Source organism: Monomorium pharaonis, chromosome 5 (assembly GCF_013373865.1).
Source record: "Monomorium pharaonis isolate MP-MQ-018 chromosome 5, ASM1337386v2, whole genome shotgun sequence".
In the NCBI taxonomy this organism is placed as follows: Eukaryota; Metazoa; Arthropoda; class Insecta; order Hymenoptera; family Formicidae; genus Monomorium; species Monomorium pharaonis.
In genome coordinates this window covers 27,699,108-27,726,528 of record NC_050471.1, presented here as the reverse complement: position 1 = coordinate 27,726,528, position 27,421 = coordinate 27,699,108, and the positions used below count along the sequence as shown (strand labels likewise).

Genomic DNA, 27,421 nt, shown 5'->3' with positions numbered 1-27,421 from the left:
TTGAACGACAAACTGGCTTTACGTATGTGTGTGTACATGTAATCTGTGGAAAATAATCCAAGTGAGCTTTTTCGCACAAGAGATTACGAGATCTCAGAAATGAGTGTACCAATTTTAATCGGAGTGATCGCAATCGAAAGCTCATATCAATATTATATAACAAAATTGCCATTAGATTTTTTATTATAATTTTAGTTTCTGAGATATTTTAACTGAAAGTGAATTTTACAGCTAAATTCCAGATAAAGCTTAGTAGCGGCGTGACATTTGCGCAGTGAAGTTTGCGTCATTTGCATCATGCAGCAAAATTCTTTATGTACTTGGCGTCGCGCCGCTACCGCGTTGCTTGATAAAAATAAAGATAAATTATATAAAAGTAAGATCCAAGTGTGGACATAAATTAAATATCCAGCATAGGACGTTCTAAATAGAACATCCATTTTAATTCCAATAATGGACATCCTATGAATGTCCATTTTATGTCCATGGATATGCGGACCTGAATTGGACTTAAAATGAACGTTCTTGGAACATCCAGTGCTATTTGGGATATTTATTCTGCGTATTATTATTACTGACGTTTAGCTTAAACATTTTATTAAGTTTTGCAAAAGTAAGGTTATACACTTCTCGTGAAGTGAGAAAAATATCGAATTCCTGTTCCAAAGTTTGTTTGACTTCCACGTTCATCATGGAGTCCATTCCAAGTTCAGCCAGAGACGTATTTTGACTTACAACTTTCATGTCTTTTATATCTGTAACATAAATAAAAAGTTATTTTGACTTGAACTGTAATGTACACTGCGCCTCAACAATTCATTCCATTCCCCTAGCGAGTTTACATAGGATATGTAACATATTCTAAACTCGCTAGGGGAATGGAACAAATCGTTGACGTGTAGTGTACTATCAGTAACTAAATACGTAAAATAAAACTAAATAAAAGATATAATAAGTATTAAGAAAAAAAGGAAATATGAACTTACTTAAAATATCAGCGATAGCTTCTGTCGGAGTTTCATGTCGGATTGATCTCGATTTCTTTTCAGCTATTATCATACCGCTCACTACAGGTCGGCTTTGAAGTAAAAACTTATCAAGTTCTTCGAGGCAGCAGGAAATTGTTTGTTGTGAGATACCACCAATAATTAATTCTTGTTCACCTTCCTGCATGTCAGCGACGAGACTCTCATCACCAACAGCTCCCCATTGAATTGCCAAACCGGGTAATCCTTCCTCCACTCTCTTCTCACAAATTCTTTCCATAACAGAATTGGCCATGCCATAATTAGTCTGTCCAGCGTTTCCTCTGCCACAAGAAACGGAAGAAAACACTACAAAATGTCTTAATTTAGCGCAATACTTTCTGGAAAGTTTGTCCAAAGTTTGCGTCGCCCGAGCCTTTGACTGAAAGGACTCTGCAAATGTCTCCGCTGTTTGATTCTTTAGAACATTATCTTTCAACACCGCACCAAGATTGAATATCGCGTCCACTGGTGCTTTGCTTTCCGCAGTTTGCAAGAGGTATTTACAACCTGCAGAATCAGCGACATCAATATTCTTGATGATTAGCACATTTACACCATACGATTTCCATAGTTGAATCTTCATGCGTTGGTAATCGTTTTTTATGCCAGTTCGTGAAACCAATACTATATTTCTGGCACCACGGAATATTAGCCAGTCTGTTAACTTTAAATCAAATCCACCCAAATCTCCCAATATAATATAACTTTTGTTCCTGAGACAATAATAACGACGATATGCGATAATAGGCTCATTTAAAGGTTTATTTCTGTCCCAAATATTTATTATAATCTATAAACATATACATATATTAAAAATAAATTTAAATTATGTATGAAATATTTTTGTGGAACCCACTATAACAGAAAAATAAATTTCTATTAAGATGCTTTTTCATGGGCGTCAGTTGACGCCAATATTCCTACCTTTCCCAAATGTTTTCCACTCGCCATGTATCTAAAAGCTTCTTCAATATCTGTTTTCGGAAAAACTTTTACATGAATAGGTTTAATGGTTCCGTTCTTAAGACCATCACTTATCATTTTGCGTAATATTGATTTATACTTGTGATCACCAATAAATAGATTATCTAATAAAATTCCATGAAAGCTAATACCCTTCTGAAACGCAGAAATACAAAGAGGATTGTTAGAAACAAAATCAAACTTTCCGATCTCCAAAAAACGGCCGTTTTGTGCCAAACAACGAACGGAGGCAATTAGCTTTTCTTCCGCCAGTGAATTTAACACGATGTCAACGCCACGACCGTTCGTTTGCCGCATGATCATTTGTTCAAAGCTGGTATCTCGAGAATTTCCAATACGTTCATCCAAAATTGTAGGAAACATTTTTTTAATAAAATTTTGTTTGTCGCTCGTGCCTACAGTAGTAAACACTTCGCATCCTTCTTTGAGAGCGAGATGAATAGCTGCCTGTCCAATGCCACTAGTACCAGAGTGTATAAGTATTTTATCGCCTTTCCTTATTTTTCCATAAATGTATAAGGCGAAATAAACTGTACTATAAACGCACGGGACTGTCGCAGCTTCTTCAAATGTCCATGTGTCAGGTACGTTCCAACATAAATCTTTATTCTTTACAACAACGTTTGCTATACAACTAAAAAAAGATTATTTCATGTTAGTTTTAATTTTTTTATATTAAAAAAATTTAACTAGTTTTTAAAATATTATTTACTCAGTATCATGAATTCCCATTACTCGTTGTCCGGTAGCATCGAATCCAACGTATTCCATTCCAAGAGGAATATATTTATATAACCGTCCCCGTGACATAGCTATATTAAGGATTAATTTACCAGACGCAAACATGACATCTCTAAAATTCAAAGATGAGTAAACCACAGACACCAAATCTTCAAGAGGAGATTCAATAGATCGATTATTCTCTATCCAATAAAATGTACTCAAATCACCACGAATCTACAAAAGTCAATTATAATACAATATATAGTATAATATATATAAAACAATAAATTCAATAAAAGAATTGTAAATAAAAATTATAAACAAAAATTAAAATGCGTGAAGTAAGTACATAATATTATTATGCATATTAATAAATCATCGAAATACTTTGAAAATATTTTTCTTACCGCGTCACCATACATACCCTTTGGCTAACGTGAGCGGTAGAAACAGGTTCAGGTTCCTGTCGTGGTAATGCTAAATATCTGTACGATCCCCAGATTCTATCAGATCGCAATACATTAATTGTCATATCTTTTTTCAATTGTTGTAAATAAAAGGGGTCTTGAAGAGAAAATTTAGGAGCCTCCTTGTCTTGAATAAGCACACCTCTAACAAGTTCTCCCCCTGGTTCTTTTCTCAAGCAGTTAACAAAACCCAACAGACCGCATTCAGAGTCTCCCTCTCCAACAACTATGATTCTACTATCCTTCTCGAGTTTGCTTTTGTCGCTTATAAACGGCTTTAAATCATCTAACCAGTTAAAATTATTATTATTTATATGAACAACAATGCGTTTTTTTACATAAACTTTCTTCTTCATAAGAATAATCATTTCTTTATCGCTGCGCTTTTCAAGAATAACATTTAATTCGTACTGTTGCTGATACTTGCTATAGTCACATGTATCGCACTTTTCACGCGTCAACAGATAGCCACCTTCTTTTAGAAATGGCAAAAGTCGTTCTAAAGAACTCTGCTGTTTAGATAAAAGATTGAATCCGGCAACTATTACGACTTTATCGTTTACAGTTGATTTGTTTATATCAGCGATTAAAATATTTTGTGATAAGTCTTCTGAATTGAAACGATTCGGCGATGTTAATAGAGTAATATTCGTTTGTATTAATGGCATATCCTTAAAAGCTTCAATCAGCAATGAAGATGAAAGGTATTCAAATGTAACTTCATCCATGTCTTCCACCAGCTCAATGGCCTTCACTTTAGTGATTTGATGATCTTCCTGCACGAGTTGTGCTGATATCCGAATCGCTTCGTTTAAAGACATCTTAGCGCGATCTTGATGAGCTATAAATGTGTACTTCTCAATAATAGCAACTTGGTTTAAATTTCGACGAGAAATCTGAATAGCTTTAAGGCCTTGTATCTCTATTCCGCCAGCTTTAATCGTGTCTATCTCTTTGTATATTTGTACGGGTAATATCATATCTGAAATATACACTTATATGATATCACACATATTTCTTGCAATTTATTATATGTTACAAGTTATACTTATATTGAAAAACAAAACAGCACTTACTAATTAACCCTTACGTTTATGCATGTCTGACGTACCGTTCGTATAATCTGCATTATTTTGTAGCATCGAAATATGAAGTTCAGGATTAATCACCACTTTTTGAATACTCGTAGGAACATACAAATTCCTAGTATCGCATCCGATAAGACACATTTGTAGCATGATATCCATAAAAGTTACCCAATTTTTCCAAATAATATGTCCTTTATTGCCTGAAACAGATGCACTTTTTATTCCACGAAACCAACCACTATACTGATAACCGCGGAGTTTCAACTCCTTATAGATATCTCGGGTCGTCAGTTGCTCTTCTTCATCATAATTCTTTGATAATAAATCTGTCGAAGTCATTTCTTGTTCTGGATTCGATATGTCGTATGCTGTGCCTGTTACCACAACGCTATCACCATCGGTTATTTCAAACTTCCCATCTAGAATATTTTCATGTTTGATATATATGCATTTTTTACGGTTATGCTTTAAAATTACTTATTCCATGAATACCTTTCTGTATCACAATCCTTAATGTCACAGTACTATTTTTTGTCAAATAAGTAGCACGAATAAACTTTACATCTCGAAATATTATTGGTATTGATGAGGGCATTAATCCTTTCATCATGCCAATAGTTTGCCAAACAAATACAAGATAACCTGTTGCGGGCAGCAAGTTTTTCCCATCTATTACATGTCCGGCCAAATAATCGTACTCCACATCTTTTAGTCCAATTTGAATGTATCTTTCTCTTTTTATGTACTTATGTATCTTACATTTTGGTGTAAACCAATTTTCAGAATGATTCCATCTAAAACCGCATAAAAAGTCTTGCTTATATACTATAAAAATATGTATATTACTATAATATTACCTAATTGATGGAGAGATCATAGGAGTTCCTCGGCTAACTGGAAATTTCACTGGTGGGTACAAACTGGCGATCTGCGGCTGTAAACCATAATTGTAGAGTCGTCCAATTCCTCTTAAAAGTACTTCAATATTTTGTTCAGTGCGTCTATTCAATACAATGTTTGCTTTTCTATCCAAGGATTTTTTCAAAACTTCTTGCAAAATGTTGTCTGGTGCGATTTCGATAGTTATAGCATTACTTGGAATTAGTTGCGTGGTTTGTTCAAAAAGAACAGGGTTTAATATACTATGCGTATGATAGTCCGCCGATGATAAGCTTGCCGCTGAAGTAAACCATTCCGTACAAGGTATTGAAGAACTTATCCATTTTAAACTCCGTTTCTTTGGCCGTGGTATTACATTGTTTAAATTTAACAGAAGTTGAGTTTTGATAGATGCGAGGTAAGAACTATGATACGGTACGTTGCAGTAGATCTCTTTCACGTGAATATTATTTAGCTGATATAAAAATACAAAATTTAACACGTGTAAAGGTAAAGTAAATTGTAGTTTCAGTTCAAAAAATTAATATTATTAAAATTATTATAATAAGTTAAATTTTTTATTTGCTAACTCAATACAAAAGCTATTTTGTCTTACCTGTAATTCTTTCATAAATTTTTGTACAGATTCTGTAGGTCCACACACAACAATGCTGTTCTCGCTATTGTGACATATTATTTTAATATTCTTTGGACACATATTTTTGAGACTTCCATAATCAAAACTGACAAGTGCCATAGAACTATGAATTATTTTTTCTTCAACACATGCCAAACCAATGAAGTATGCTGACAAAATAGTTTGTTCAATAGTGAGACATTTATCCGCGTAGGCGCAACCGAGTTCACCAGCAGAATGACTAATCATGTAATCCGGAATAATTTCTAAGGATGTCAAAAGGTCTACTAATCCAATCTACAAGTATGTACATATTATTTTTCAATCAGTTATTGTATATTTAAAAAAATATTAATCATAAAAACAGTAAAATGTAATTTAAGATACACTTTTATAAATAACATATATTTTTGAAAGTAAAATATAATTTAATAACACATCTTAAATAATAATATAATACGTAACACAAAAGCACAAAATTTTTTTGAAAGTTTACTCTGACCAGATCAGATATTTCCTACGGATTTTGAGTCGCTGAAACCAAATCTGAAGCTTGCCCAGTAAACAATAATATCTTGTAGAAGTCGAAAAGACATCTTGCTCAAGATGTCTTCAAGACATTTCTAAAAGATATCTAAAAGATATCTAAAAGACATCTGAAAAGATTTTGTTAAGATATCTTCATAGAATTTCTAAAAGACATCTAAAAGACATCTAAAAGACATTTTAAAAGATGTCTTAAAAATTTTTGAATTAGACATGCCAAAGATATCTAAATGATCTCTTTTAAAAGATATCTTTTAGACGTCTTTTATATATATCTTCAAGACCAGTTTTAGAATTCCTTTTAGATAACTATATTATAAATAATATTTTTTTATATTTATTATTTATCTTTTTATATAATAAATTTTTTATATATATTTATTAATTAATATTTACAAATAAAACACATTTTAAATAATAATTTAATATATTATATTTTGGAGAATATAAAACTTTATTTTACAATGGTAATTAACATATATATTAATATACTTTAAACGGTAACATTTACCCGGAAGTTATGTCCGGAGCAGTCCGGAGCTTGCCGATCTTATCGAAACGTCTCGGAAATCCGGCGCTGGCGCCGATATCGACTAGAACGTTCGATCGTGACGCTTGCATCTACCTAACCTAACCTAACCATAAAGTCCATTTGGATCCATTTCACGCGCAGGGGTGATCGTACCGCACGGTCACTGGGCATAGCGAACCTACGCGGACGTCGCGGACCCGAGCTCATTACAATGCGGACAAACACATACACATAAACATATACACATACACTCACCCATAATCGAACTATTTACATATATGCGACACATACACACACACCCATAACTACATAACCAATGTGAAAGTCATATATTAGTGATACAGTGTCCGATATTCTTCTACAAAAAGAAAATAAGTCCAAATCGTAGTTCAATCACCGCCGATCCGGACGTGCGAATCCACTCGATCCTTACGTGAGTTTTAACATAAAGTTCCGACTTCCTCTATAGCTTTGCTTTTTTAAATATATTTTTATGCTATACTATATTTTTGTAGTGAATATATACAGACAAAATATGGAGGAGTTGTTGTACGTTCTAAGAACAGCGACGGAGAGTCAACCTCAGGGTAATCCTGGAACTGCCGAGTTCCTGGGAGATAATCATCAGTGGTACGCAACTAATCACGCTAAACCTATGTATTGCAACGTCTGTAGAGATGCCCTACATGGTGAACAACTTGGGTTTCTTACAAGTTCCTCGAAGATGGTAATTGAATTTACGGTATTGTGCTGTGTCGATCGCACGATAATAGTAAATATTATTTAGAAAAAATAAATTGCAAATATCATATGCTGTATCCTGCTGTAACGTGCTTAAATATTTCATTATTACTTTCATTTGCTGTACATATTTTATCGCTTTCTTCCTAACACCAAAAGGAATGCAACCTTGGATCATTGTTTTGTTCATGATCTACACGTATGCCTAACATGCTGTACAAACATGAATATTTTGGAATATAATATCTCGCTTTATAAAACCTACTTTGTAATATTTCCTTATTTTGATATTTGCAATTTATATTTTTCTAAATAATATTTACTATTATTAACTTTTTGCTGATATTCTCTTTATATACTATTTAGCTACAATTATTTAATAATTTATACAACTTTTGATATCTTATTATTTTAATAGTGATATATATTAATCTCAACTTTGATCGGGACACCATGCTTTATAATCCGCTCAACTACTTACATCAAATATATACATACATACATATTTAGTATACTTAATTTAATATGTATATCTTATTTATTTTAATAACTATTTTTACTTTGCTTACTAGTCTTTGGTTATTATATTACTTATTTTATCTATTTTGTTATATCTATTAAATCTCTTAGATCTATCACATTTGTAATATATATGATATTCTTGCTATCTATTCATTCTTCCCCCTTGTATTATACTTTTTTTGCACCTACTATTTTTTGTTTATAAGGATTTTCTTATTTTAGTCTTATAGACTGAGCGAAGGATGTCTATACTTTTAATACTTGACTTTCTTCGCCGTACAAAAAGAAAAATACAGACAGTTGTAAATATCAATTGTGAGGAGAAAAAATTCTGCACGTGCGGCAAGGTATACAATAGATTTGTCTTTTTCAAATTGTGAAGTGTTAGAGGTAATTATGATAATTGGTTGTGTTACAGTCTGTTGAACAATTCCTTTGAGGAGCAGCTGGCATTTCAGAATGCCCTGAAACAATACATCTCGAGTGGACATTGACTATGCTAAGAGCAATAAAGATTTCTTTGTCGCTTTTGAGGGCAGCTTTGGAAACAAACACGTCACACCGAGAACATTTACCTCTCGTTACTTGGGTAACTTGGTGTGTGTGGAGGGTATTGTCACGAAATGTAAGTATTTAAAAAAAACCATCAGAACTCAGATTTACAGAATTTATTCAAAACTGTTTAATTTTATTTGTGAATAAATTTATTTAATTTATTTACACAGATATTACAATTTTATTGAATTATTTTATGAAATTTATTAGGTTGATTCACAAACAAGTTTTTGTATAATTAAAATGATTACTTCTGAGAAATATTATCCACTGTATTTAATTATTTTGTCTTTTGCAAGTTGAGGACAATAATGAAGTTTTAAGTAGGATAAAAATTATTTTTATGACTCAATTCATTATATATATTTATAAAAGTAAGATTATTTCCAAAATAAAATAAATATCGCTTGATAAAATAAACATTGCTTGATTTTGTAAGTTAAGTAAATTTTTCGAAAGTACACATTTTGCTGCATTACTGAGTTTCGGCATAAAATCAAGTCAAACATTATCACCATATATTTATTTCGGGTAATGAGATAAGTAGTGATATTTCTGTATGATGCAAAGGATCGATTACAAAATGATTGATCAGTTTGTTGTTGATCGTTATTTACAGGGTTAATAATGCGTTTATTTATTTTTATTCGTGGAACATTATAATGTTGACAAGCATGATATCCGACATGATTCTTAATCTTTGTTGCTATGACAACAAAGTTGTTTGGCGAATGCTCTTTTCCATCGGATCTTGGATGCGCTGCACAACGATTTCACAATTAAAGAGAAAGGAGAAAAAATAGTTTAATCTCGAAACAGAAAGGTAAATCAATATATATATATATATATATATGTTTTTCTATTATTACATATTGTTTGTATACATATATGTATGTAAACAAAATTTCCGTTAAAGATTTAATCAACGCCTAAATGAATATCAATGTTTTCAAATCTGCAATTCGTTTTCAATTTCATGATTTTACTTTAGGATCTCAAAAAGTTTCGTTTATTAATATTAGATGTGCGTTGAATAGATCTGTTCTTTGTGAATGATGAGTGATTGTGAATCTATTTTAAACATCAACATTTTATCGATGAATACGATTAGCACTCTTGCCAAATATCTTTTGAACAATGGACATGAACGTTTCTATTATCTAATTATCATTATCACTATTGATTTCGTCATCTAAATCGTTATATATATTATCCTCATATCAGTTATCAGGGACCTAAAGTCATGTTATGTTTAAGAAATAAATTTAACAGAACTTAATAGGAAACGATACTTTATTAATAATGTAAAAAGTTTCGTTTTTACTTTCCACTGTAATTGGTTGCCAACTTCGTACAGTTCTTTCAGTGTTGCTAATGCTTCGTAAATAATATCTCACATACTTAGCAATCTTTGAACCAGGGATCGGCAAAAAAATAATAAATTAATATTATTTGATTACTTTATTAATTATTAATCAAAGACGAAAATTACTTGATTACTTGATTAATCAGTAATCAGAGACGAAAATTATTTGATTATTTTGTTCATTAGTAATTAGAGTCGAAAATTTTTTTTACTCGATTAATCAATAATCAATATTGAAAGTCTTTGATTATTAGATTAACAAGTAATCAGAATAAGATAATTTTTATTATTTAATAAATTAGCATTCAGACATAAAAATTTGGCAATTACTTTATCGCTCAGTAATTAGGATCAAACGTGAAATATTGAATGAAATGATATCTTGATGAATGAAATAATATCAGTGTAAAGTAGCAATTACAATAGAAAAAAATACTATATTTAAGGAAATGTTCTTTTATTCACAATATAAATTCTCCGTTTTTTTTTTTAAATAAACATTGAATTTGAATGAAAAAGTTTCTGTTTAATAAACAAAGACTTTTTCATTCAAATTCAATATGTTTATTAAAAAAAACGAAGAATTTATATTGTAAATTGAATAGAACATTTTCTTAAATATATTATTTTTATTAATAATATGTTATATAATAATAATATAATTTATTTATATTAAACAGACACTTTTTCATTTAAATTAAATATGTTTATTAAAAAAAACGGAGAATTTATATTGTAAATTGAATTGAGGAACATTTCCTTAAATATATTTTTTTTTAATTTTCGACTTTGATTATTGATTAATCAAGTAATCAAAAAGTTTTACTTTAATTATTGATTAACAAAATAATCAAATAATTTTCGTCTTTGCTTATCGGTTAATCAAATAATGAAATAATTTTCATTTCTGATTATTGATTAGTCAAGTAATCAAAAATTTGATTACCGATTAATCGAGTAATCAAATAATTTTCGTCTTTGATTACTGATTAATCAAGTAATCAAATAATTTTCATCTTTGATTAATGATTAATCAAGTAATTATTAATTAAAGCTAAAAATATTACTGACAATATCGATGATGCCGATCTTTGCTCTGAACCCAGATAGACATATATTATATAAAATATTTATAAATATTAATGGTAATATTTTCTGCTATCTGACAAGTCTTACCACGCATTTGCATTTTGCAGTAAATCGAGCAAATTCATCTATTATAAATTAATAACTCGTTATAATTATTGTTAAAATTACAAAATGGTAAAGATCTTTTCTATTCAGTTTAAGTTTTGTTGAGTTCTGTTAACTTGCAAGCGTATCATATATAGGTAATGTCAAACATCCTGTATATATCTAGATCAGATAATCTTTTTACTTAAAAAGTTGAAGTAAACGGCTTATAAAATTAATTGTTAAAAGTGACATAAACAAAAATTTATTTAGTAAAAAATTACATGAAGACCACATTAGCTTTAATTAAATTAAATTAATTTTATAAAGCATTAATATTACATTAGAATCTTGTAATATTTTAAAGTTAGATATAAATAATTATAATATGAAGCATCAAATTTTAATATTTTATTTATAAATTAAATTAATATGCAATAAACAGCTACCAGTTTTTGCAAAGTTACAGAAAAATTAATATTAAAATTATTTTATTAGACGCGATAATGCCAAAAATAAAAAGCTACAATGAATTGAGTCGATCTCAACAATGGCGTCGAAGACAAGAAACAGACCGCATAGTTAATAATTCAGAAAAGGAAAATATTTTACATGAAAAAGAAAGACTTAATGACGATATTTTTATTGTTGAAAATAATAACTATTCAAGTGACAATGATTTTTATACATCTCCAAATGTCGCATCTGATGTAGAATTAGAATCAAATGATGGATACGACAGTCAATATGATGAAGATTTGGATTTTACTATACAGAAAGATTTTTCATTAAGAGAATTTTTGCAAACGTGGAGTGTTGAAAACAACATTACTCATGTGGCTCTTACAAAATTACTGAAAGGTCTCCGAGTTAATGGACATACTAATCTTCCTTCCGATGCACGAACGTTATTGGAAACTCCCACAACAACAGCAATAACAACGATTAATAATAGTTCTAGTACTTTTTTTTATCACGGATTACAGAAAGCATTAAAAGACCATTTACGAAACAATAAACCTCTCAATAAAAGTCTTGATAATTTAATCACAATCAATCTAAGTATTGACGGATTACCGCTGTCAAAAAGTTCAAAATCACAGTTTTGGCCTCTTTTAGGACAAATTGTACACACTGATTATAGGGAAAAACCATTTGTTATTGGAGTATTCCACGGATACCGTAAACCAACCAGACCTGCTGAAATTATTGGTGAATTTATTAAAGAGTATAACGACGTAAAAAGTGAAGGATTTCAATATAGAGGAAGGAAGTACAAGATTTTATTAAATGCTGTTATATGTGATGCCCCAGCAAGAGCGTTCGTGAAATGTATTAAAGGCCATACAGGATATTATGGTTGTGATAAATGTGAAGAAGAAGGTGAATGGAGAGATAATCGAATGTTATTTCTTAATGAAAGTGCTCCATTACGCACGGATGAAAAGTTTTTACTACGACATAATGAAGATCATCATTTGAATAATTCACCTTTCGAAAGCATAGGATTGAAAATGATTACTCAATTTCCCTTGGATTATATGCACCTTGTTTGTCTCGGTGTCATGAAAAAACTTTTGAATTTATGGATCCGAGGAGTAAAAAACATTAAATTGCGTGCATCTGAAATAAATCAATTATCTGCAGACTTGAAAACGTTAGTATCACACATACCCATTGAATTTTCTAGAAAACCGAGAGGTTTAGATGAATTAGATCGCTGGAAAGCGACGGAATTTAGATTGTTTCTCTTATATACAGGTTTAATAACTATGTGGTCATATTTACCAATTAATTACTTGAGAAATTTTTATGCTCTACACTGTGCAATTTCTATTCTTTGCAATCCTATCGATTGTAAGAACAATAATGCGTATGCGCATGAATTATTAGTATATTTTGTACAAACATTTAAAATTTTATATTCTGAAAAGTACGTAACGTACAATGTACATAACTTGATTCATTTGCACGAAGATGTTAAGAATTATGGATGTCTGGATATGTTCAGCGCCTTTCCATTTGAAAATTATTTTCAAGAAATGAAAAAAATGCTCAGAAAAAGTGCACAACCATTGCAGCAATTGCACAGACGATTGACTGAAAAATCAAAAAGTAAAATAAATATGAGGTATGAACTTGAAGAATATCCCATTCTTAAAAAACCCAAAAACGAAGAATTACAGTTTGGATGTGAACAGTCTCATCGAGAAGCAACGTTTAAAAACTTTACACTGTCTTCCGAAAAAGAAGCGGATTCTTATTGTTATATAAATAAAAATGTTCTTAAGATTAAATATATTGGCAAAAAGAATGGAGAAACAGTTATACTGGGAAAAATATTAAAAAATTCAAGCAATATTTCTTCATATCCATGTGATTCACGACATTTAGGAATCCATGTCGGAGATGAATGGTCTGATGTAGGAATATATCCAGTCAGCCAAATAAGTGCCAAAGCAATACGATTACCTTACAAACAAACATATTGTATGATACCAATTTTACACACTACTGACTAAAGTGAGTTTTTTAAAAACATTTTGGGAATTGCACAAATATTATATTAACGATATCACATGAATTGAAAATTTGTAGAAAGAAATTTTAATAACTTATTTAATAACTTAATCAAATAAAATATTAATAAAAAGTTTAATTACAATAAAACTTCTTTAAAACAATTATATATAAATTGCTGCTTTTATTTATTATTATTTAAATAGTTACTATTTAATTGATGTTTATCGTTTTAGATGTATTACGTCATATTTTGGGACGAATACTGTCAAATTATTCCTCATTGTTGGTTGAACATTTCTGACAATACATTCCAACATCCACCATCTACATGTAATATGACAAAAGCAATAAAAAAAAAAATTAATCCTGGTAATGATTGGAAAACGTCAAGTTACCGTACACTTTTGGGACCTTATGATACATATGATAAAGCTCGAGAAGTTGAAAAGTCTTGCACTAATATATCATCTTCGGATGATGTTCAATTAGCTGCTTTGAATAATTTGGAGCAAATATTGCCTTCAAAACGGCAAATAATAAAGAAGAAATTTTATGACGATACAGATGATAATAAGATTAAACATCGTAAGTACAAAACATCATATAGTAAATATTATATACATAATACTGTTATTGTTAATAATAAAATATTTAATCAAATATGTTAGAAAGCAACAAGTGAAAATAGTAAATAAATTAATATTTATGTTATACATTTATTAAAAATAATATTTTTAATGTTACAGCGAGCAAGAAATATAAAAGAATTCCTACTCCTCCACATAATTACAAAGAACAAAACGAAAGTGACGTGTCTAGTAAAAACGGATCACCCATAACAAATTTAGAAACTAAAACGAAAAACCTGGTGAATATTAATTATTTATTTGTACATGAAGATACACTGTAGAATTTAGAACATATTATATATACTTTTGTATCAATCAATTTTTTATTATTTAGAAAAGGAATGAAGTCTATATAACTAGAAATGTGCCATCTACTTCCAAAGTTCCACCGGTTTTAAAGGAGCATCCATTTTCTATTCAAGTTTATCACAATGAAAGTGAAGGAGAAGAAGAAGAAGGAGAAGGAGGAGAAGAAGTGGACGTAATTTATTCTTCTGTGCCTGAGAATTCAGACAATGATGGTAAGTATTTTGTGTTATAGACAGTATAAAAACTTTTTTAATAAATTTTTTAATCTATTTTTGTATTACAGGTTATGTTATTAGTACGGACGATGACATAAATAATGCAACTATTTTTGCAACTTTGAGTAAGTAAAATTTTTGTTTGAAGTATGTTATTAGAGAATATATCAAAATATAATTTTTTTAGTTGTATATATTAGTATTATAGTTTTATAATATGTAATGTATAATATATTAATTTATCACTTATAGAGAATTATTTTATTGTAAACTTTAACTTTGTATTTACTACTTGAATGTTTGTCTTTGTTTTAGTTTCTTTACAGAAGAAAATTGATTCTCTTTCCGAAGATTTTAAACGCGAAACTGCAAAGAACAGAGCAAAAGTCCAAGAAATACTTGCAATTTTAAGAGATAAATTCCCGAATGGTGGAAATGAAGAAATTTCTCATGGTTTAATGCCTGAATTTCCCTTGGTAACCATAGAAGAATACGTCCAATTTAATGATATGTTGAAAAATGATGAACAAATTCGTAAATGCTTTGTAAGTAATTTTTTATGTATATGTAATTTAATAATTAATGATGAATAGCTCTGCGCGTGAATTTGCTTCTGAGTGATATGTGGGAATAATATTAACTAAATGAGAGCAAATCGGTTCCATCCAGTTTTTAACTAAACAAAAATAATACATATTGCATACTATACGCTATAAATTTCATTGATTCATACATTATAATAGTATACGTAACTAATGAATAATAAATAGGTAATAAATAGTATTAGTAATATTCTATATACAATTTTTGCAGGACAAGAGGATAAAGAACATTGGTGGACACACTGCTCAAAAAATGGTTTCAAATATACTCACAACCTGTATAACATTTGAGGTTGGCCATAAATTGTCTTGGACGGGTGCCAAAAACACGTTAGCGATCGAGAATTCCTCTTTTGCTAATATAATAATTGGTAAGTATAAGTTTTTATAATTATAGATAATAGATAGTACTAATATGTTTATACAAACGGAAGTCAGTCTTTCAAATTATATTTGTGTATTAATAAAAATATATGTTTCTATTTGTAGGAGTTGTAAGCCGTACAAGAGCAAAAGGATCCACAGAATATACAATAGCAGAAATCATAAAACATATCAAAAATTGGCTACAACACGCGGGTGATAAGATGAGGTATAGATTAAAAAAATCTGCATAATAGAATATGTGTATGTATGTATGTATGTATGTATGTATGTACGTATGTATGTATATATACATATATACATACATACATATCACAAATATTTAAGTAGAACACTAAAAAAGTAGGTATTCTCACGTCCGCCATTTTTCTTTAAATAGAAAGTAACTAGCATAATGCTTTATATATATAATACATTGCAATAATCTTTACAGTCTCAAGATCATAAATATCGTGTCTTCGTTTCATTGTCGCATAAAGTTTGGTGCTTCCAAAGATTATTGACGTATATATATACAAAACATACCTAATTTTTCTTGCTAGTTAGAAGGAAAATGGCGGACGTGAGAATACTCACTTTTATAGTGCCTTAATTTAAGCGATAGATCCGCTATTACTGCTATAAGCCTAGGGCTGGATCCTCATGCAGACACCGGTGTTTTGACACCGAGCGCTAATTGGTGAAAAACGGGTGGTGGTGGTAAATATTACCGCCATCACCCATTTTTCACCAATTAGTGCTCGGTGTCAAAGCGCCGTTGTCTGCATGAGGATCCAGAGTAAGTTCATTTGTGTTCGACAGATTTGGCATTATTCGACATTCTCGATCAAGCTGCAAGTAATGGATGCTAGTACTGTTCTTGAAAGAAGATTAATCTTCGATCAATGGGTGCTGGGACTATCTACTTTTGAGGGCAGAGTCCGCATTGTTCGATGTTCTCGTTCGAGCTTCGAGCAATGGGTGCTGGGACTGTCCTCGAAAGAAGATAGAGTCCGCATTGGTCGACAGTATTTTCTAGGGAAGAGTATGCACTGGTCAAACTTCTTCCGGGGACAGTACCAGCATCCATTACTCGAAGCTTGATCGAGAATGTCAAACAATGCTAAATCTGTCCTTGAGAGCAGATGGTCTCAGCACCATTGGTCAAGTAATTCAATGTGAAATATAAACAACTGTAAATGCTATTGTTTACCATTGTAACATTAAAATTAAAATGTTGTATGCGTATGTTTAAAATTAAAATGTTGTATGCGTATGTTTAAAATTAAAATGTTGTATGCGTATGTTTAAAATAAAAATGTATGCGTATGTTTAAAATTAAAATGTTGTATGCGTATGTTTAAAATAAAAATGTATGCGTATGTTTAAAATAAAAATGTATGCGTATGTTTAAAATTAAAATGTTGTATGCGTATGTTTAAAATTAAAATGTATGCGTATGTTTAAAATTAAAATGTTGTATGCGTATGTTTAAAATTAAAATGTACGCGTATGTTTAAAATTAAAATGTATACGTATGTTTAAAATTAAAATGTACGCGTATGTTTAAAATTAAAATGTTGTATGCGCATTGTTACCAAAGTAAAATTTTATATTTTTCAAAATATATGTTAAATTATACTTTAAAATGTGTTTTAAAATTTATTTGTAATATTAATTAATAAATATATAAAAATATAGGTATCTAAAAGGAATTCTAAAACTGATCTTCAAGATATATAAAAGACATCTATAAGATATCTTATATAGGTCTTTCAGATTTCTAAAAGAAATCTTTTAGATATCTTTAAGTATTGTTTAAGATGTCTTTTAGATTTCTTCAAGATGTCTTTTAGATTTCTTCAAGATGTCTTTTAGATGTCTTTAAGATGTCTTTTAGATATCTTTATGACATCTTTAAGTGTCTATAAGATGTCTTTTAGACATCGCCAGATATCTAAAAGATATCTCAAACTGTTGCATAAGACATCTTTTAGATCGCGAAAAGATATCTTTTCGTAAAAAATGCAAGATATCGCAAGAAATCGCAAGATGTCTTTTAGAAATCTAAAAGACATCTTTTTGTCTATATGGGATGTCTAACCCTATCACGTTAAGTTTTTTATTTATTCGAGAAAAACACCAAAATTGTGAATAAAACATCAAGTAATTTGAATAGACTAATAGGTTTATGCACTGTTAATCCTATTGAGTTATATTTAACTATTTTACAGGTCGCCATTGCTCCTACTCAATATTTGATTAATTTGATTAAATAAATGGTTATAATTAATGATATATTGAGTAAGGCCATTAATATTGAGTAAGTACTTACTCAGTTCATCGTTGATTATAACTCACTTATTTAGTTAAATTAATTAAATATTGAGTAGGAGCAGTGGCAATCTATAAAACAGTTAAAAACGACTCAAATTGAATATAATTTGACACTATGACTTTAACAGTGTGGGTTTAGGGTTTGTGGGTCTAGGGTTTATGAGTTCAAGGCTTATGAATATGTTTATGAGTTTATGAATTTATGAATAAACGAGCAGTGTTTCAGGTGATTATGACCTGTTACTTGGTGTTTTATTTTTTATTTTGGTGTTTTTTTTCAGATAAATAAAAAACTTGACGCGATAAAGTTAAACAAGCTTCGAATTCGATTTCAACAATTTAATCCATAAGAAATACCTAGTCTGATTCAGGTAAACTTTCAAAAAAATTTTGCGGTCCTGTGTAATTCAAGCAAAATAAAACACAGAAAGTTTATATTTTTGTTTTAACAATAATTATAATATAAGTAACATTTATTTATAATTTTGTTATTTCTAATATAATATCTTACCTGAATAGCGACGATACCAAGAAAGGCATATAAAGCGTTTTCGCACAATTTTTCATCTGTCTTTGTCAAAATATCCGTGATACTTATACCATATGGTTTTAAAATAATATCGCACATTTTTATTGTATTTGCAAAAACTTGAAATTTTAACAAGTTTTGTCCTAATTTTAATTTAAAAATTATACGTATTATTTTATTTTAATTAAATACATTCCAGGTGAAAATATAAAATCGAAGCATAAGTCAAATAAAAGAAAAAATAATAGAAGCGTTAACAAACCTTCTATGAAACGTAAGTTGATACAGTAAATGTGAACCTTCTATGAAACAATGAAGAAGTGGTAATGCTTTTTTTTATATTTCATTGTTTCAATTTAAGCTTCATATAGAAAGTTTGTTAATTATGCTTCTATTATTCTCCCTTTACATTTGACTTAGGTTTTGATTTTACATTTTCACCAGACATATATAATGTATAAAGTATTAAGTATATACCCATTCCTGGCCATTGTGTGCCTAGAGCAGAAAATATAAACCAAATAGGTCTTTTTATGGTTTCACAATTTTGAATTTCTTTTATTAATCCTTGTTGCTGATTATTAAGTATAATAAATCCTCTCCATGAATGACCTTCTATGTTATCTGCATGGATATCGTGTAATAAACGGATGTATTCCTTATCTATTGGATGATTAACGACCTAAAGTAAAATATTTCTTTAAACAAAAATTATGATGCAAAAAATAAAAATTAATTATTTAAAATAACGTTAAAATTGTTTTCAAAATATTTACTAACGTCGTTTAAAAACAACTTTACAGATTCTTCAGTACATCCAGATAATATCACAAGTCTTGGCAAATCGTCATTTGGTAAACCGTTGTTAATTTTTTGTTTGTGATTCCACTTTAACAATGTATGAACATTAGCTCCTCCGAAACCAAAAGAATTGATACCTATGTAACCGTTTTTAAGTGGCAGTGGTTTTTCGACGACACGAACAGTTCCATTCACTAAGGCATCTATATCATTTCGTGGTGTTGTATAATTAATATTTGGAGGAACAAAACCGCTTTCGAATGCTATTATTACCTTTAAAATTAATAACAGTTTTGAAATAAAAATTTAAATTAATTGGTTAAAGTTATGTAGAGATGAGATATATATTCTTAGAACTCAACACAAAATATATGAGATATCGTGAATTTTATAACCCCACATTTAATTTACAATCTTTTTTTTGTTTATTATCAAGGGAATCCTATATAGTCATGTGTTTTACCGACATTCTGTTCAACTCTATTTTAGTTATATGATATACGTTTTTATTCGCGCGCGCGCGACATACTTACTTATTACTTACTTGGTTAATCTCCCAAAAATTGTATCACAAAAATAATAAATATTTGCATGGATAATAGTAAAATTGAGTCATTATTATAAAGACACTACACGTTTTTAGTCTTGATCTAATCGTTCTCGGGTTTATTTGTGTACGTACTTTAAACGTGCAAGAGGATTTTTAATTCTGTAAATTCAATTCAAAACTAAATAGTTGAACAGAATGTCGGTAAAACAAACGACTTTTGAATCCCCTTAACGTTCTATAATATATTAATTGTAAATAAAACCAAATTATATAAAAGTATTTCGTAATCTTTCATGAATCTTTATGTTTAGATGCAATAAAGCATCTGGTCAAACTATTTTCGTGTAAAATATCTTTATATAAATATATGTGCAACATATATATGGATAATATATAAATAATAATATATAAATAATAGATATATATATATGCATAAAATAAATATTATTTAAAAAATAGCACATAAAAACAAAAAAAAACATTTGTTTTACCTTAGCAATCTGAGTAAAACCACTTGCTGATTCAGCATGACCGAGATTAGATTTAACAGAACCAATCATTAATGGAGTTTCTCTATTTTTACACAAAACATTCTGGATTGCATTAATTTCCTGAAAATCGCCAACTCTGGTTCCGGTACCATGTGTTTCAATGTAATCCAAGTGAGAAGTCGGTATTCCGCACTCATTGTAAAATTCCGTTAGTAGAGTACTATGCATGAAAGACGACGGAAACGTTATTCCTTCTTGTTTATAGCCATCGTTGTTTACTTTAAGATGTGGACATATAGCATAAATTCTTTTTGCATTCTTTGCTTTTTGTAGATATATCACTGCCACCGATTCAGCACGCACAAAACCGTTAGCAGCGGAATCAAATGGTTTGCAATAACCATTGGGTGACAAAACACCTGTAAGATGAGAAATATATAGAAAAAAAACACGTTTTACTTCATATTGCACAAGAATATTCGTCAAAAGCATTATAAAACTGTTTGTTTCATCTATTAAAAGTATTATTCAACTTTGTCAAAAACTTTATTATAATTTTTATACAGTTAAAAGTATATTAAAGTTATTTAATCTGTTAAATTATATATTTTTTTATAAATAGAGAAGTACCTCTCTTTAATTCTTATGCGTAAGGTAGTTTTTATATATAACAAATTACAATAATAATATTTAAAAAATACCAAGATTAGTGAATAGTAGATTAATAGTTGGACTAAGACATAGATTTGCGGTTCCAATTATCGCGTCTTCGCATACTCCTGACATAATATAATTATAACCAAGTGCCACAGCGTAAAGACTAGAACTGCATGCTGAATCAACTACATGCGATGGTCCTTTTATATCTAAGTAGTATGAAATCATGTTCGCTATTGCAGTTTTGCTACATCCAATAACATTCAGGCCACCTAACTAATCATAAAATAATACATTACAAAATATTAGCACACACATGATAGTAGTAAGTTTAATTTTTTTTATTATATTTATGTATTAATCGCAACTTTTTCTTCTCTACCTGTTCTTTTTTATATAAAAACTGTTTTTGCGCTTCAATAAAATATGTCCCCATAATTACAGCAGTATTTTTTCCTCGTAATTGATTTGGATTAATTCCGGCATCGATAATTGCTTCGTAACAATGTTCCATTAACATTCTCGCTTCAGGCGAGAGTGTGTGCGTTTGATCGAAAGGTAATTCGAAGAAATTAGTATCGAATTTTTTTATATTGGTAACTGTTCCAATACGGTTTGACATATCCGGAAGAAAATCTAATAAGATATAGAGTTTCATAAAGATGTTATATTCTCGTTTATCTTTTTTATAATTTTAATTTAAACTATATTTTCTTAATGCGCGCGCGCGCGTGTATGTGTATGTGTGAAAATGTGTACTAATAAAAAAATCTGTTTTTTTGTCGTATTCCTGATTTTATTATGAGACAATTTTTCCTTCTCAGAAACATGTATGTGCGGGACATCTTTTGAATGAATATAGTTAATAGTCCATTACAACAATTAAATGTTTAAAACTATTTTATAACTAAAATTCTAAAACATTAGCAAAACTGCTCTGGGTTTCTCTAATTATGAAAAAATCCTGATTGAAAAGAATTTTGCTATTCAATTACTAGATAAAAACACCATATATAAGTGAACAATAATCAATCAAAGATTATACTGTGTTTCTACAAGAGTAATGTAAAACTGTAATAAAATTATGAATAATATATTATAAAGTTATCACCTTTTTTCCATCGATCATGATTTGCTTTAACAAGATCAACTTTATTAAATAGATTTTCTCGCAACTGATTCATATTGTCTGAATCTGGAAATCTGCCGCTAATACCAGAAATAACGATCTCTTCACCCGATTCAATGCCGTTCCACGATCTGTACACTTTTTTATCATCCATTGTTTCAATTATAGTTTCGATCTGGAAAAAAGTTATGCGTATATATTATATATAATACTTATTTTTTTCATACTGTACCTAGTTTTGACACTTACGATATCACTGTGATAAATATTAATTAGATAATATTTAAGTTGTAAGCAAGAAACTAGTTCTGGCTGTCATTTACTCAAATCCCTGTTTGTATAAACGTCAAATTAAATGATTATTGTAATGTATGTTGATGTAATATTATAAGGAGTCAATTTCAAAGTTAGATTAAATGTCGACTATATAGTGGGGGAGTGCCTTTAGACGTTTAGACAAAGAACATCAAAAACTGTAGAATAATTCAATACGGCATGAATTTAAATGAAACATTTTGGATTATTTTTGAATTAATATTAGAATCAAAGTTTACTTCTTATAAATGTGCGCTTTTTAAAAATTGTTAAAAAATTTTGAAAAAAATATTTTTTCATAATTTTACGTAAATATTTCAGCATTTCAAGAAGTTATTAAAATTCAGCACTAAAAATATGTGTCTTTATGTTTTTGGGATCGCTAAAAACTTTGATATTATTTTTTCAAAATTCATAATTCACGCAGAATGGCGGTTGCAAGCATGAAAATCATGTTTTTTTAGCAATTAAATCGTCAAATATTTTTCGTAATCGTATAAGGTAATTATAGTTTAAATAAATATAACAACAAACATATTGTATAATTTTTTACAAACATTTATAGGATTGGAAAAGTATTGGAACCTTCACTTTAGGTCAAAAAACATTTTAAGCGTAAAAACTTGTGAGTAAAACAGAATCACTCCAACTATATATTATTATAAAATAGAATATTAGAATAATTATATTAATAAAAGAGTGTCTTAAACACTATCAAAGGAAGTGTCATCTCGTATTATCGCGCGAAGTATCAAGTGGCACCTCGCGCAAGACCGACCGGCCATCACACCGGTCAACACACCGTTCGAGACTCGGAATTCCACCGACCTCAGCTTAGCAACGATCACGCCACATTTCCTCATAGAATTGTTAAAATTTGGCGGTCTATTGCTAAGCCCGCGAATATTTCCCGCGCGCCGGATGCGCGCGGCCATAATCATATAAGGTATATATGTCGTAGTGAGAGGGAAACGGTTAGAACGTGCAGGTAGAAACTTGAACGATTGTTCAAGATTGAAATTTTCATAAATTATGTTTATATAAAAAAAATATTGTTTTTTATCTAAAAATTTATTTTAATTTTTTCTGCACAAATAAATTTTTTAATTAGAAAAAAGTTAAAGTTTATGTGTTTTAAAAATAATTAATTAAAATTATAAATTAATTATTTAAATAAATAAAATTAAGTTAAGAGTACATAATTTTTTTAACTTTAATTTTTAATTTTTCTATTGGATTAGCTCTGTGCTTGGTCAACGCAGCTACCGCAACGCAGAAAGTTAAATTAATTCAACTCGTTGCGTGGAGCAGATTTTGCGAATGCGCGTTCACGTAGTGTACGCTGCGTGCGACGTCACTTTTTGCTTACGCGTCTGCAAATTGCGTCTGGCGTGTTGCGACCTATGTAGACGGATTTTTACTGTATAAATATGTCTTGCGTTGTCTTTGCGTGTGCGAATTGCGTCTAATGTGCTGCGACCTATATATGTAGACGGGTCTTAAGGATCACTCGCGACGTTTAATAAACGTAATTCAACGTAACTCGGACGATTATGTTACTCTCTTCGCCAAGTCACTGACTTTATATAACCGATGACTTAGTGCGATTTTTAGTAGCCAATGACCGGATGCGTTGAGTAACTTCCGCGAGGCTAGATATTGGTATGCGGTAGCTTTACTGTTTACTTGGGCCGCGTAAGGTGTTTATTTAGATCGACTGACATGTTGTAGCCCGAACTACAACGTAGGTGACAAAAGACATTGCGAAAGAGGTCATCATTCGCAAGCCTTTGGTAGTGTCTCTTGAATATTCAAGGGACACTAGTCTTTGGAATCTGCCGTGTTCACAGAAGTTCCTGCTAACTTTCGTGATCTCGCAAAATTCGATGCGGAACAGCCCGAACGTAGTTTCGCATCGAATTTTGCGAGATCACGGAAGTTAGCAGGGACCTCTGTGAGCGCGGCGGATTCCAAAGGCGTTGCGAACGATGACGTCTTTTGCAACGTCTTTTGTCACCTACGTTGTAGTTCGGACTACAACATGTTAAATAAAAAGAAAGCTCACTATTTAAAGAGGTAAACAATTTTTTTATATTTTAGATATATTGAAGAAAAGATTCCCGTTGATTTTACTCTGTATTAAATTTTTCCGCAGTTAAAATCTAAAGGCACTTCACTAATAGTCGACTACAGTCTGCCAATAAGTCCCCCAAGCAACACATATTAGTCAAAATGACGTCAAACTGATATCAACTTGAGATCAAATAAAACAAAGTTATTTTGATGGCAATCAGTCCCTCAATATTGATCAATTTTTGATGTCATTTGGACGTCAAAATGACATCACATTGACCATTTTGTAAAAATTTACCCATAAACTTGCATAGCTACATAATTGTAATCATAAAGAAAATTCCAATGACAATTTATAATAGAAATGCAATTGGGTAGTAACGGGTACAGACAGCGAAAAATTGTTTATAACATTACTATAGCAAAATAAATATTTTTGACAATGTAATACATGATTTCCATATAATTTTTTCTGTGCAATCAAATGGCTATTAAATCGCTATTAGATTTTTTTCAAAAAGTCGACTTTCGTAATTTGTTCAAACAAATTTTGTTATAAACAAATTAAAACAATTTTTTTGCGCCTAAAATGTTCTTTTGACCTAAAGTGAAGGTTCCAATAATTACTTTTTCGATTCTTCCATTGGTCTAGCCATGATTAATGGGTTAATTAGTCACTATGTCATAAATATTGACACAGTGAGAAATGATGTCGAATTGACATCGACGTCTTTTTAATCATTATTTCTCACTCGGGTGGGGAGGGGAAGGACAACCGCCGTGCAAATAGGCATAGTGCTTTCAATAATGCATTATTTCCAATACATGAAAAATAATTGTACTAAAATTTGTAACAAAAAATTAAATGAGTTATGTAAATATAACTCAACATGACCAGGAAACTGACTGTGTAACTTTATTATCTGTGAATTAAAGAATATTAACTTTTAATTAATATTTATTAAATTTATAATTAATATATAATTAATAAATTAGGTGTACAAGTTCGTATTTATTGTAAATTAATATAAATATTAATTTATTATTTATTAATAAATGTTAATTTAAAAGCATGTTAATTGTCGTTACATACTACATTTGTTTAAATATTAGTGTAAAGTATTGACATTTATAATAAATTATATAAAAACCCTAATGCGCAACAGTAATAATATTATGAGTTAAATTGATAGTTTAATAAATACATTTTTTAACATTATATAACAACTTAATTGGCAACATTTTTTGTAAAACTTATACTTTTACAGATATTTGGGAAGTCCGACCTACGTATAGAGATAAGAAGATAAAGTTAAATTAACCAAGTTAAAATGATTTTATGTCATAATATCATTTATTTATTTACAGATATCTACTTTCCCTACACAAATTTATGCAAATAATGCATCCATATACCAGATATAATGAAAGTTAATAAAAAAACATGAAGTCAAGATATAATCAATTTAAAGTCATTTTAAATCAATGACGAATTTCGAGTCAATTTAATGTCTTTTTGACATGCTGCTTTGAAGTGTTGCTTGGGTCACTTTATCGTATCTATTGTATTGCGGCCGTATGTCTTTCAGTGCTCGATTCAAACGCATCAATTGCTTTCGATACCGATCGCCTGTGATTGTTTCAGTCGGTTTTAGTAGCTCATAATACATTACGCTGAGTTGGTCCCATCAAATACAGAGCATAACCTTAGAGCCATGAATATTCGATTTGACCGTCGAAGCACGTGGAAGCAAGGTCAGGAAGTCTCTATGATATTCTGCGCTTGAGGTTATCGTAATGAACCCATTTTTTGTTAGGCGTTTTGAAATGGCTTGTTGAGTCACTCCCAATAGTATTGTTCCTGGGGCCGCTTTTTCTGACGCCGCGCGTCAAATGTAACATTATTATAATATAAAAGTAGAAAAATCTGATTTATATAGGTTTTTTAGGCGTTCTATTTTGTTGATTATATATTTAAACATTATACAAATTTTTTTTTAAAAGTCAAGATTGTATAAAATCAAATGAAGTAATAGACAATTATACTGCGAATTCTCGGGCATGCGCGAGAAAAAGCGGCGAACAACACTGCCAGGAGACCATAGAGAGGGGCCTTGGTGCATCGCGACGCGCGCGGGGAGAATCGACAGAGGTGGATATATCCTGTCTTTTTTCGTGTGGGAACAGGTTCATAACTATACAATCTGAGGCCCGATTCTCGAACTCGTACGAAAAAAAATTGCTTACAAAGATAACACTGTGTATTCATTAAGTGGTACATAATTTAGAATCTAAAAAATGCATGCCAATCAATGAATGCACAGTATTACTTTCGTATGTAAAAATTTTTTGTACTAATTGTAACAACCCGAGACCCAAGTAGGCATCAAGTAAGTAGGCTCGTATCTGTCGTATGTGCGCTTCTTTCCTTCTAGAAAACGGAGTGGTGGGGATGTCCAACACGAAAAGAGACAGAATATATGAAAATATATTCATGTCTCTGTCGATTCTCCTCGCGCGGACTCCGGCATATAGCAATGGCCCCTCCATTAATTAATACAAGCTCTATGGGGTTACTACATCTATTGTAGATCCGGCCTTATACCGCGAGCAAAGTATTAATTCAAGACACCTTATTGGTTCCGCCATACTTTGTC

At 30.2% G+C, this 27,421-nt stretch overlaps 2 protein-coding genes across 6 annotated transcripts; one reads left to right on the top strand and one right to left on the bottom strand.

Moving 5' to 3' along the window:
- Window positions 1-335: 335 nt before the first annotated feature.
- On the bottom strand, window positions 336-25,797 carry LOC105839211 (fatty acid synthase). Its single transcript, XM_036286855.1, has 18 exons — window positions 24,061-25,797; window positions 22,626-22,707; window positions 22,359-22,551; window positions 21,630-21,883; window positions 21,292-21,523; window positions 20,591-21,009; window positions 19,529-19,822; window positions 19,226-19,430; window positions 18,731-18,891; window positions 5,786-6,103; window positions 5,148-5,644; window positions 4,783-5,084; window positions 4,314-4,709; window positions 3,160-4,184; window positions 2,725-2,969; window positions 1,953-2,646; window positions 987-1,818; window positions 336-755 (listed from the first exon to the last, which is right to left on the bottom strand). Exons 3-18 carry the CDS (start codon window positions 22,528-22,530, stop codon window positions 541-543), a joined length of 6,261 nt encoding a protein of 2,086 aa, XP_036142748.1. The 5' UTR covers window positions 22,531-22,551; window positions 22,626-22,707; window positions 24,061-25,797; the 3' UTR covers window positions 336-540.
- LOC118645552 lies at window positions 6,896-19,588 on the top strand. 5 transcript variants are annotated; one of them, XM_036286860.1, is made up of 13 exons: window positions 6,974-7,317; window positions 7,400-7,611; window positions 8,370-8,494; window positions 8,566-8,772; window positions 9,322-9,525; window positions 13,998-14,349; window positions 14,511-14,632; window positions 14,728-14,914; window positions 14,986-15,042; window positions 15,233-15,462; window positions 15,731-15,890; window positions 16,009-16,111; window positions 19,552-19,588. In XM_036286860.1, the coding sequence occupies exons 6-13, from the start codon at window positions 13,998-14,000 to the stop codon at window positions 19,571-19,573; spliced, it is 1,233 nt and encodes a 410-aa protein (XP_036142753.1). In that variant the 5' UTR covers window positions 6,974-7,317; window positions 7,400-7,611; window positions 8,370-8,494; window positions 8,566-8,772; window positions 9,322-9,525; the 3' UTR covers window positions 19,574-19,588. The 5 variants fall into 5 exon arrangements, with proteins under 5 accessions (XP_036142751.1, XP_036142750.1, XP_036142749.1 ...); XM_036286859.1 differs by lacking the exon at window positions 19,552-19,588 and having other exon boundaries at window positions 16,009-16,217; XM_036286857.1 differs by lacking the exons at window positions 14,511-14,632; window positions 14,728-14,914; window positions 14,986-15,042; ... (2 more) ...; window positions 16,009-16,111; window positions 19,552-19,588 and adding an exon at window positions 11,740-13,764 and having other exon boundaries at window positions 6,921-7,317; window positions 9,298-9,525; window positions 13,998-14,124.
- Window positions 25,798-27,421: the final 1,624 nt, after the last annotated feature.

What these genes read in the sequence shown, in the direction of transcription:
- LOC105839211 (XM_036286855.1), bottom strand. Translation starts at nt 22,530, where the DNA reads ATGGATGATAAAAAAGTGTACAGATCGTGGAACGGCATTGAATCGGGT. An exon ending in GTTTTACTCAGATTGCTAAG is followed by an intron (nt 19,823 to 20,590) that starts GTAAAACAAATG and finishes TTAATTTTAAAG; the next exon opens with GTAATAATAGCATTCGAAAG. An exon ending in ATGGGAATTCATGATACTGA is followed by an intron (nt 2,647 to 2,724) that starts GTAAATAATATT and finishes ATCTTTTTTTAG; the next exon opens with TTGTATAGCAAACGTTGTTG.
- LOC118645552 (XM_036286858.1), top strand. Translation starts at nt 11,748, where the DNA reads ATGCCAAAAATAAAAAGCTACAATGAATTGAGTCGATCTCAACAATGG.